Below are 12,052 nucleotides of genomic sequence, written 5' to 3'. Positions count from 1 at the left end.
AGTTTTCATTAGTGTTTAGAGCAACATCAGAGATTAGAGGTGACATCGGGGTTTTGGGGGTTCACATTACAACTTGGACACTAACCCTAACCCTGACTTTCTATCAGGGGTCCTTCACCTCCCTTGCTCGCCCTCGCCCACCCTCACCTGCTCCTGGACGTGGGTGTCTCCATGTAGCACGAGAGCAGGGGCCAGTCCATCCTCAGGCTGCAGGGACACATTGACGCTGAGCACTATGGGGCTCAGCTTGTCCCGGAAGTCAGCTTCGTCCTAGGGAAGGGACAAGAATTAGGCCATTTTGCTCCCATGTACCCTGCGACTGACCACCCCGGGACCCGCAGACTCAGCCCCTGCCCCAGGGCTAGATGAACAAGCTTGCAACACCCAGCCCTGTCCAGCCCTAGCCTGGGCGTACCCGGAGGAAGGCCGTGGTGTTGTGGCAGATGGGACTGTGCCTCCCGCCCAAGTCCAGGTTCAGGGTGGCGCTCGCCTGTTGAGAACTCAGCAGCAGCACCCGCCGGCCCTGGCGGGGCTTCTGCCGGTCCAGCTGCAGCTCGACATTCAGGCCTGGCAGGGCAAGCAGGGAGGGTCAGGGTCTTTCTGGCCAGCTTCCGGGGGAGTCTGAGCCCACCTCCCTCCTGCCCCCACCATGCCACTCACGCAGCTTCTGAGGAATGTTGTGCCCAGTAACTCCGATACACATCTGGATGTTAAAGCTGCAAAAACACGAGTGGGGCTAAGGAGTTAGGGCCCCCAAAGTCCCAGATCCTGCCTGGCCCATGCCCTCCGTCTCCTCACCAGCTCACTGGTGTCTTGGTCATGATACAATTCTTGACAGCAGGATTCAACGAATCTTGCACCAGCAGCTGGACAGTGGCCATCACCACCGGCTGAGCTCTAGTAGAATGGGAGAGGCTTGCCATGTGACCCCTCCTTGCCCGGTCTCCTCGCTCCACCCTGGGAGTGTACTCACCTGTACACAGCCACCTTGTCAGCCCCATAAGCTCCCACCAGCAGGTCTATAGATATTAGGAGGGGGTCAGAATTAGCAATTAGAGAGGGCACGGGGTCTTTATCTTCCCAGGGGTTCTCCACACTACTTCCTCCACTGGAGGTTTGACCTGGCCCGCCCTGACACCGCAGCCCTGCAGACAGGTCAGATCTCTCAGGGGGACACCAGGTCAGGCATGGCCCCTGGCTATGTCTCTGAGCATCTCCAGCTTATGCCAAGGGCCCTTGTTGTCTAATGAGGCAGTCCAGGGCACCTGGGTATCCATTGTCATCGATGTCTGCAGCACCTCGCAGGGAGAAGCCAAAGCCAGAGCCTTCGGGGAAGGGGCTGTCCAGGACCTGGGAGGGGTATGAGCTAAGCCCCTCGCTTTGACCTAGGAATACCAGCACTTGGCCCCGACCACTGGGACCCCCGTAAGGGGCAGCCACTGCAACATCTGGAAGGAGCAACAGAAAGGGAGTGATTACTTGTTATCTAATCTCTCCAGGTGGCCCAGTAAAACTTTCAGGAGCTCCTTCTTGTGCAGACCCCAGGGGCCCAGGAGAGGGATGCAAAGGTCTGGGTCCTACAGGAGTTTACTACTGGATCAGATAGAGACCCATCAAGTAGGATTATTAGAAAAACAGCCGTCATTATCTATTGAGGAAAATATATTGACATGATTTCATTTGATCCTGAAAATTAGGCATCATTTTTCCTATTGTAGATGAGAAAACTGAGTCCCAGGAGATTAAGTAACCAAGTCTTATTAAATACTGGCCCCCTCTTCCCTAAGGACTTTCACCCCATTCCACTTCTAGCATGCATCCCCAGAGCCACACCGTGGGCTTGTCATCCCTAATAACTTTTAAGATCACTCTTGAAAATTTATTTGTTAATCATCATAATCTTATTAATTTGTAAGACATTTCTGGATGTGATAGGAATCAAGATCTTCGATACATATGTTGTAAATTATCTTTCCTTTGTCTTCGGAGTTTGTTCTCCATGTAGTGTTTTTCTTTTAGAAGGCTTTATTGATTTTTCTGATCGAGTTACCCAGATTTCATCCAAATTGACCACTCTGACCACAGTTGCATCCCCAGGCCCTGGGCCTCCACAACCTCCTGATCTATGACTTCCTCATCTCTTCACTTATTTCCTGACCATTCAGTCACTTTTGTCATATCCTCAGCCATCTTGTCTCACTGCCAGTTTTGGGCAAGCCTGGCCAAACCCCACCACATGGGGCACCATGAGTTCTTGACCTCCAGGTTTCATTAGAGACTGCCCAGCAGTCCTGCAAGGGTTTCTGCTCAGCTCCTTCTCCCAGTCTGCTCAGCACCTATTTCAAACCTTCTTCATGCTCTCGAGCTCCCCACCCACACACGCACACTTCCTTCACAAAGAGAAAATAGCCCAACTGTTGTGCTATAAATCCATATCCACTTTTTTCCCTTTTCCCCATCTGACCCTGAAATAGGTGTCCCTTCTTTATCCTGTCTCTGGGCTGAGCATCCCACCCTTGAATTTCCTCAGGCATCACAGGGACCCTCCTCCAGCTCACTCCCCCACCCATCCGCATTTCCCCACAAGATCATTTCCCTCCATATTCTTCAAAATTAAAATAATCTTCCCTCAACACTCATTTCCGTTTAGTAATCATCTCTGCTCCTTTTTCCTTTCACAAACTAGTTGAAAGAGCTGTCTACACTGGCTCCCTCCAATTCTTCACCTCCATTCATATCGTTTTTTTTTTTTTAGGCGAGGCAACCCTTGGTTGACCTCACAGATTACAAGGACCTTGTCAGCTTACAGTCCCTTATTTTTTATTTATTTTTTTACGCCTACAGCACCTGGTCTTCCTAGGTGGTCTCCCATCCAAGTACTAACCAGGCCCGACCCTGCTTAGCTTCCGAGATCAGCCGGGGTCGGGAGTGTTCAGGGTGGCATGGCTGTGGACTCCATTCATATCTTGCCCCATGGCATTCTGGCTTCTGTCCATATCCAGTCCTGAATCTGTTCTCTGTCACCAATGACCTCTTTCGTGCTAAAGCCCATGGGTATTTCTCCAGCCCCATCTAATTGTACCTTTCAGCAGCATCTGGAGCCATTGACCCCCTTCCTCCTGCTGAGAGCACTCTTTCTTTGAGTCCTGGGCCTGCAGATCTCCTGATTTCCCTCCTACCCCTCTGAACACTCCTCTGTCTCCTTTCCAGATTCGCTTCTTCTGGGAGTCCTCTAAATGCTCTTGCTCCCCAGGGCTCTGTCCTGGGCCTCTTCTCACTTCACAGGCTCCCAGGACCTCATCCACCCTCCTCCAGCCTCTCTCTCCCACTCAGATCTCTCTGGTGGAAGTGAGGGAAGCCATACCCAACTGCTCTCTGGACATGTCTGCCTAATGTGCTGAATGAAGTCCTTCAAGATCAAATAGGTCCAGAGCTGGACTGCTGATATCCCCCCATCTTACCTCCCCAGAACTGCTGCCTGGCCTGACTTCCAGGCAGCGAAGGGCACCACTACCTACCCAACTTTTTTCTCTTTCTTAGTCTCACATCCGGTAACTCATCAAGTCCTAATACTCTAAGTACTAAATATCAGTGAAATCACCCTCATCTCGGCTCCACTGCCAAAATCCACATCCAGGTGGTCACCATCTCTTGCCTGGACTAATGCAAACAAATCCTAATGGATCTCCTTTAACCTTCTCCTGCTTAAAGCTCTTCCTGGCTCCTGCTGCCCTCAGGTCAAATCCATGGTCATTGTTGTGGCTGTTAACCCCTCTGCACCAAGTGGGGCTCCTCCTCTCTTCCCTTACCGTTGTAGCCATCCCGATTGAGATCGCCCAGAGGCGCGATGGCTGAGCCAAATCTCCCATAGAGCTGTGTGCCGGTCAGCAGAAGGCTGGGGGTGCCCAGCCCGTGGGGGCCCCGAGGCTGCAGGAATAAGTACACGCGCCCCACTTCGGCCAGTTTGCGGTCAGCGCGGCGTTCCATGAACAGCGGAGCGCCCACCAGCAGGTCGTGCCTCCTGCAGGCCAGACGCGGTTACGTGGGATGGGCTAGGGTGATGCTGCCGCCCAGGGCCACATCTCGCCCACCCTCGCCCTCCCTCTCCCCTCTGTGGTCACGGGAAGTGAAAGCTAGTAAAAGTGGAGACCAAGGGCAGTCCACGCCTCTGGTAAATGGGGACCCAACTGGGTAGGAGTGGAGCGCCCCCATCCTTACCCGTCCCCATTGACGTCAGTGACGGCCACGGAGTGCCCGAAATAGGAAGCCACCTGCAGGAAGACAAGGGGCACCTTAATTCCCGTCCCCGGACCCGCCACTCTCTCTCAGACGTTGTCTCCCACGCCCCATGGAATATTCTAAGGTTTCAATGCCCCAGCTTCAGCCACCCCCAACTGAAACCGGCCCTCACCTGCTCTCCGTGCAGCCGATACAGCGTCCGGAAGTTCGAGCGCAAAATTTCTACCTGTGCCGACAACGCACGGGAGCGTGTCATTCTTGTCTCCCACTCCGAGTGAGAAAGGGCAGGAGGTTTGGGGGTGGTGGTCAGGCTGAAGAGTGGGGGCAAGCTGCTTGGGATACCAAGTGGGGGGGCACGGGGCACTCACCGCTCCCAGGGTCCACCTCCAAGTGGGAGCACCGAAAACATACTCTGCGGAGAGCGGGACCCAACGAATGAGGTCCTCCGAACCTACTTGCCAGCCCGCCCGCCATTCCACACCCAGGGAAGCTTTCGGTGCAGGGTTTGGAGGTGCTTCTCCCCAAGCTGGGCTCCCCAACCCCTGCCCCTAAGTGGATTTCTTGCCTGTAGTGCCGAGATCCCCGTCGAACTCGCCCACGGCCACCGAGTACCCTGAAGACACAGCACTAATTAGTCTTTCTGGAAGGGCGAAGCAGGGAGGGGGACGAAGGAGAGGAAGGAGGGGACTCAAGACCACCCAGTTTAAACTCTGCATTATGTAGACGGCGAAACGGAGGCCATCGAGAGGCCAAGACCTGCCCTAGGCTGCACAGCGAATCCAGGGCGGGAAGGGGGAGGTGGGACGTGAGAGAGATGGACGGACGGTCTGTCGGGGAGCAGAGGGTGGAGGCTCCTTGGGCGCTGGGCCTGGCCAGCGGGGACTGGCAAGGGGCGCTCTTGCAGGGGCAGGACCTGACCCGCGGGGGTGGGCGGTGACAGAGTGCTGGGAAACCTAAAAGGGAGGTGCCAGGGTTACCCCGGTAGCCATCGAAGTACTCTGGGTTGCTGGTGTCGGAGGTGAAGCGCTGGGTGCGCACGTGCCACAAGAGGGTGCCCGGGCGGTAACTTGAGACAATATCTGCAATTGGAGCCCGCACCAGGAGACCTAGGGCGCGAGGCACAGCGAGTGTGGGGACCCAGGCTCCTGGGGTCTCCCAGGCTGAGAGAGGGGAAGGAGGTGTACGGATGGATACGTACCTAGGAAAAAATAGCCGCCGGGGGCCCCAAGCACCAGCTCTCCATTCTGAAAGGGAAGCCCCGGGAGATGAGAGGGGGACCTGTTTGGGAGCCGTCCCCAAGCCGCTTAGGCTTGCTACTTGCCTGAGTGATCACGGAGCTGAAGCCCGCTTCGCAGTAGCGCTTGTCTTCCCCTAGAGGAGGCATAGAAGAGGGTCAGCGAAGAAGCGGATCAAGAAGGGTGCACTGAGCTTGGGGCGAGGCAGGGATCGGAGTACTGTGAGGGGGGCGGGGTCATAGGGGTAATATAGGGGCATGGCTTTGAATCAGCACCGGGGTGGGGGAAGGCCTGGATTGGGGTCGTTGAGTGGCTTATTGAAAGCAGGAAGCGTGGGGTGCTTGGAGAAGGATCAGTTTAAGAGCCGGGCTAGGTGGCCGCGAGAGGGCGGAGCTCAAACGGAGATCTGCGCTTACAAAATTTATTTTCCGCGTAAACCCGACTCATAGTGTTGGCCCGACAGGGCGAGTACTCCGCGCGGCCGCCGTCCTGGAGCTGAGCCACGAAGCAGCCACCTACCGATGTCTTCTCAGCCTCCGCGTTGTTTTCTAGAGCGTTCCAGTGCTGCCAGGGGGCGCAGGCCTGGGGCAGGGCCACAGGAGTGTGGGGAAGGGGCGAGACTTGGGTTTCCACCCCCTCAATATGTCCTTGACCCCCCGACTGCTCCCAGTGCCCCTTCCCGCGGCTCCCACCACAATGTTGTCTCTCCAGCTGACGACCGACGCCCCCAGTCCTTGCTGGGCCTTGAAAGTTTGGAAAGTCTGGGAGCCTACTTCTCTGGTCTCATCATCTGGAGGGCACAAGAAAGGGTGGGGCGCTGAAGCCTGGCTGTCCACGCTCCTTCTAGCCCCTCCTTTTCTCTCCTTGCGTGGGACTCACTGAGGTCGAAGGGCAGCGAAGTGCACTGGCCGCCCTCGGCCCTCCAGGGGCACAGGAACACTCCGCCTGTCTCCTCCTGACTGCGACCCAAGGTCCGCGGGGCACCCACCACGATGGCCATGCTGCGTAGGAAAGCTGCATGAATGCGGAGCGGATTCCGGGGTACCCCATGCCCCGGTGCCTGCACTGGGAGCACTACCCGAACGGGTTATGTGCCGTGGGGGGCACTGGATCATCTTTCTTAGAAGAGACTTCACAGGTCATGAGGCCACCCTTTTCACTTTATGGCCCATGAAGCTGACTCCCAGTGAGGGTAAATCACATGCCCAAAGTAACCCAATGAATTAAGGGGAAAGCTGGGACTATAACCATTTGGTTTGATTTGAATATGATGGGTTTGATATCCTTGCTGTAAAACACCTCTTAAGCTTTGTACTCATCTACACTCCCCATTCCCCTGCCCCCTCCCAAAACCCCGGGGGTTTACATGCTCCCTAGAACGTTAGACTGTTAAATGCCTTCTTGAGAGCTAGTTTTAATGAATAATTAGGGAAGCTAGTGGGCACCTCTAAAGTAGGGAATGCGGTGCTGATATTGCTGAGGACCCTAGTAGATCTAGGTTCAAATCACAGCTCTGCCATATGTAAATTGAGGATAATACCAACCGCTCAATGCTGTCAGGATAAGTAAATGAACTGAATGTATGAGGGACATAAGTATGGTGCCAGCCAAATAACTCATAACGAGTGCTTGAAAAATGCTATCATCTATCTATCTATCTATCTATCTATCTATCTATCTATCTATCTATCATCTATCATCTATATCTATCTATATCTAATCATCTAATTATATTTAGCATGAGGATGTTAAGTAGTTCCCATGAGACCAATATCTGTGGAAAGCAGGTGAAAAAAGCAAGAGTGGGCAGAGGAAGGAGCTGCGTTGAGATTCAGGCCATGGGCCACACACACACCCTTGGAGCTCTGGAGCTAAAGGACCCTTCAGGACTGTCCAGAGATGAAGTGACAGGGTCGGACCCTTACACCTGTCTCCTCCCTCCACACTTCTTATTGATCAGTCATTACTTGTAGGTCATGTCATATTGGGCAGGGGACTTGACTTTGGGCAAGGTGGATCTTTTCAACAGAGGAAATTCCCCAAGGGGCTGAAACTTGAATGCTATCTGCCATTGCCATTCCCCAAAGCTGGATGTCACAGTGTCCACCACAATAAGTGACTAGCTCAGGGCAGTTACTGTGAGGAAGAGCCAGGACTCTAATCTTGGCAGTCTGATTTCATGGCCTGATTAACCCCAACAACTAATGCTCTATCTCTTCTTTTTCACATATCTATAATTTTGATGGGAATGGGGAAATGGAATAGAAAAGCAAGGTGGGGGTAGGCAGACAATTTTACAGTTTTACAAGTCAATTTAAGACATGTGCTCCTCTCCGTATTTTGAGGGGAAGAGAGTGGAATGGTCATACAACTGACCCTTGGGCAAAAAAAATAAGGTATTAACTTTTGTTTTTCCTCACTGGTGCCCCTCCCTCACACCCTCGTCCGAGCTGGTCCCTCCCCAGTATTCCTGACAAGAACCCAAACAGACCCCACAAGTCATTTTGCTCAACCTCTGTCACAGATGGAGAACTCAGAGGGCCACAGAAGCATTGATGCTTGGGGAATCCTTCTCTTTCCCGACATCCAAAATACCCCCAGGGCTCACCTACTATGGCTGTCCTTGTAGAAGTCCAACGAAAACCCAAAGTAGCTGCCATTGGGACCTGTGTAGGAGCTGAGCCGCACTGGGTCCAGGTTCAAGGCCCAGGCTGGAGGGGCAGCACCAGGTCCCAAGAGCAGCTGCATCCACTCCAGAAGCCAGAGGGCATGAAGTGGACACAAAGCTCTGGCCATCTTCCTTCTCCCACAACCTCCTAGGCAGGAATGGGCTAACTCCTTCCTTTTCCTTTCAGTTTCCACCACAGGAAGTCTTTTCTTATCAAATTGGAACCCACTTGCTGAGCAGTAGAAAGAGCAAAAGGCTATAGGACCTGGACCCATTTGGTTTCTAGGATTGCCAGGAAGGGGGTGGATGCTGATGGCTAAAAGCCATGACTCCTCCCTTTTCCTGAGAGTAGTTTATCACCAAGTCCTGTTGGTTCTGCATCTCAACTGTGTCTCTTGAATCTCCACCCCATTTACACAACCACCATGCTAGTCTAAGCCACCATTGCTTTCTGCTTGGGATAGTGCAATCATGAACTGGTCTGTACACCACTCTAGCCCATAGTTCTACGGATCCTCCTCCCCACACACAATGTACGCTATTTGTGGCACACTGTGACTTGGTCAGAGGTTGGGGAAGGAGTAAGGAAGCTGCTGCCCCCTGATAAGACCTGGGCTGCTGTATCCTTTTGGTAAGGCATCTATCCACTTCCTCCTTTTAGGGCCCTGGGCAGCTTCAGTCAGTCATATTGGTGCTGCAGCATCCTCACTCTTCCTCTATTTGGGGCCAAGTCTTAATGTGGTCACAGCAGTGCAGCCAGGGCTGGGGAAGGGGTGGTGAATGGATCTTAGTTGAAAGGGAAAGGAGATAGGGATGAAGTGGAGTCAGTCCAGGGTATTCTGGCTCACAGGTTTTGTGATTATGTACCAGCTGTTCAGTTGAAGGCCAAGAGCCTAACACATTACAGGTATTGCTGACAGACTGAATGGAAGCGTGCACTGAGGGTGGAAAATGCAAACACAGGGTCTCACGGTGCAAAGGAATAGTGTGATCAAAAAGGCATGGTCATTGTCTATGGATGAGAGGATGGGGGGTGTCAAGTCTGACACTGCATCTTTCTAAAACAGCAGGTTCTCAGGAAGGAAATTAAAGATCTGCTCAGGGCACAGGAACATAGCCACATCCTCCTTTGCTCTGTATTTTCTGATCAAGCTTAACCAACATCTTATCCTGTCCAAACCCTATGCCGTCCTGGAATCCCTTCAGCTCTTCCCTTCACCTAACCCACCTCCTCAGCACACAGCTCAAAATCCTACCCCTCACTAGGTTAGAAGCTCCTTGAACTTCAGTCTAGGCTTTCTTCACTGCTTATTTCCCAGTGCCAGGCTCATGGTGGCATGTAATACATCTATTAGAATGAAAACTTAACTGAGTTTTATACTTACGTCTCACCTTCCCACTGTCCTCAGCTGAGTGGTACTGTAATTACTGGTGTCTACCGTGTAGTCCAATATTAAATCACATTTCACTAAAGTTTTTATTAAGTACTTATTCTGTTCAAGGCACTGAGTGATAAGAGATACAAAGATCCCTTATCAAGAATCCTTAAATAACTTAGTCCAGAGGGAGTTAAAACATGCACACACATAACTGCAGCAGAGGGCTAGAAAAACATGCCTTGAAAAGGTTAAAAAATTTGTCTAGCCAAAATCATCTATATTATTTGCTTATCATAACAACCCATAAAAGTAGGTACTATTATGCCCATTTTATAAACAACAAAACTGTCGAACAGTTTTAGGTAAATTGCCCAAATTTACATAACCAATGAGTGGCAAACTAGGATTCAAGCATGTTTGTGCTTGAATTCATGTCCTTAAACATTACATTATGTTGCCTTTGTTAGAGAATGAAGGGGTTTTTAGGCACAGAAATAACATTAACAAAGAGAGCAGTAGAAGAACATAGAAGTCAGTTATAGGGAAGGGCAAGTAGTTGACTTAGCATGGGGTGTTTAAAAGGGGAGGACTGGGACATGAGGGTAGAATGGAAGGCTGGGGTCAAATAACTGGGGGTCCTTAAATACCTTCTAAAGGAATTTTAACTTTAATCAGTAGGAAATAGAGTTATCAGAAAGATTTTTTTAAGTCAGAGACTAAGAGATACATTGATTAATTGTGCCCCATTGGATGATTACATTGGCTGCCTGTGGAAAGACTGGAAAAGGCAGGATTTAGTGGGAGATCAGATGTATAGCAACTACATTCCTCTCGGTTAATTAAAGATGATGATGCTTGAACCAGGGTACTGATGGCAGAAACAAAAGAGACATCAGAGGTTACACAATCAGTAACTGGATATGGTGGGGAGGTAGCAGTCAAAAGTAATTCAAAGCTTTGGTGCCTAATTGGCTGGTAGGACAGTTATACCTGTAACTAAAATTGCAAGCAGGTGGAGGATAAGATTTGGGAAGGGAGAAGAGTTTGGCATTCAGTAGACTGTTCTTCTGGGTGTTCCTCTGGGGTTAGAGCTGGGTTGATTTTCCTTCTGAGAAGTAGGAAGAGGCATGCTGACACATTGCTCCCACTGTCCCATCCCATCGGCTAGCTGCCTGAGTGCTAGAATCCTTCAACGAATTCAGAGTTCTGTTAAGGGTTCATTAACAATTATTAAACTTCTACTATGTGCCTGGCACTCAGCTAGGTGATGTGGGTATAGAGAAAAATCTCTTATCTTTGTATTCCCTTCTAAATCCTGATGCATAATCCTCAATGGTATTTTACTTTGCTCGTTATCTTTCTTGAACATATAATCAAAATGTTTGCTGTGTTCAATTCTATGTAAAACACTCTAAGGGAATAAGAAAAGAAAAAAAGGAAGTATAAGAATCAGTCCGTCCTCTCAGAACCTAAAATTTTACCGAGAAGCAGTGAGTACAAAATGAACTGCAATCAGATTCTGAAAAGCCAGTGAGCTTACACGGGACAGGGAGGAATTTAAATCCTAGTCGGGCAGGTCGGCCATGAAATGCTGCAAAAATTCAGACATGAATTGATAGGGGGAGGTAGTGTCAGTGGCAAGTAAGAATGGAGATGGTTGACAAGGCCTGGATTAGTCATCGAGGGTGTAGAAGAGGGAGTACCATCCATGTTGCAAGCCCAGAGGGCTCAGGCAGGTAGAATCGGAGTCAGGAAGCTGCACATACCTTCACATAGCATACTCTTGACAGGCTGGTCTGCTCACTTCACATCCACCTTCCCAGCTCAGAAAATAATTTTTCACTGAATATCCTTTCTTTCCAGGCAGAGATTTTGCTATTTTAGGAAATTAGGCAGATCTGAGCATCCAACCCAAGCTTCAAGTTGAATAGCTTCTCTTCAGTTGAGAGAACACAGCTATATGAGTAGGAAAGAAATGGACATTGTACTACTCCTTCCCAAAAGGCCGAAACTAATTTGTCACTACAAACCTATGGTTAGCTTTTGATGCTAAACTTTTTTTTAATAGAGTAGATAGAGATTTTTATCAGCTCAGCAAAAATTAGGGCATATTTCCTCTTACCAGGTAGTGCTCAAGCACTGTAGTGGCATTAAAGGGTTGAGGAGACTAATTCAAGACTGCGTCCGGTACACAGGGCAAAGGCCAAGCAGATGACTCTCGTAATCCCATTACCCTCAAGTCCATCCAAAATTCTCAAAATCTAAGCCAGAAATTCCAAGCCTATTTAGCGAACACCTAAATATTACATGCCATACATGCTACTACACACGGATTACATACCTAAAATGAGGTAGAGTAAAAATAGAAGCAAACTCTGATGGGAAATAGTGGAAAGGAGGTGCGTATTGCAAGATATCTACCTAAGAGTGAGAAACTCCACTATTACTTCCTCCCACGGCATCATCTTTCCCCTCCACTTGGGTAGGCTGAGCTCTGAGCAGCACAATTCCAAGCATCATAAACAATTGGT

General features: G+C 50.4%; 1 protein-coding gene and 1 non-coding gene across 2 annotated transcripts in view; both read right to left on the bottom strand.

Moving 5' to 3' along the window:
* Positions 1-8,270, bottom strand: part of ITGA2B (integrin subunit alpha 2b) — a 13,326-nt gene extending 5,056 nt beyond the window's left edge. Inside the window, exons 1-18 of the mRNA XM_011377234.2 lie at positions 8,083-8,270; positions 6,354-6,475; positions 6,167-6,264; positions 5,891-6,056; positions 5,561-5,610; positions 5,438-5,483; positions 5,217-5,345; positions 4,805-4,852; positions 4,608-4,651; positions 4,412-4,465; positions 4,219-4,271; positions 3,810-4,021; positions 1,266-1,448; positions 974-1,019; positions 799-897; positions 661-716; positions 416-567; positions 148-270 (exon numbers count right to left, since the gene is read on the bottom strand). Of these exons, the coding sequence (XP_011375536.1) occupies positions 148-270; positions 416-567; positions 661-716; positions 799-897; positions 974-1,019; positions 1,266-1,448; positions 3,810-4,021; positions 4,219-4,271; positions 4,412-4,465; positions 4,608-4,651; positions 4,805-4,852; positions 5,217-5,345; positions 5,438-5,483; positions 5,561-5,610; positions 5,891-6,056; positions 6,167-6,264; positions 6,354-6,475; positions 8,083-8,270 (1,869 nt within the window). The remainder of the gene's footprint in view (positions 1-147; positions 271-415; positions 568-660; positions 717-798; positions 898-973; positions 1,020-1,265; positions 1,449-3,809; positions 4,022-4,218; positions 4,272-4,411; positions 4,466-4,607; positions 4,652-4,804; positions 4,853-5,216; positions 5,346-5,437; positions 5,484-5,560; positions 5,611-5,890; positions 6,057-6,166; positions 6,265-6,353; positions 6,476-8,082) is intronic.
* Positions 2,836-2,954, bottom strand: LOC111730306. Its single transcript, XR_002776634.1, has one exon. It is a non-coding gene; the product is annotated as a 5S ribosomal RNA (ribosomal RNA).
* Positions 8,271-12,052: the final 3,782 nt, after the last annotated feature.

The sequence above is a fragment of the Pteropus vampyrus genome, unplaced genomic scaffold (genome assembly GCF_000151845.1).
Source record: "Pteropus vampyrus isolate Shadow unplaced genomic scaffold, Pvam_2.0 Scaffold306, whole genome shotgun sequence".
NCBI classification, from domain to species: domain Eukaryota; kingdom Metazoa; phylum Chordata; class Mammalia; order Chiroptera; family Pteropodidae; genus Pteropus; species Pteropus vampyrus.
The sequence above is the reverse complement of the archived record's forward strand: the minus strand, read 5'-3'. Positions and strand labels throughout refer to the sequence as shown.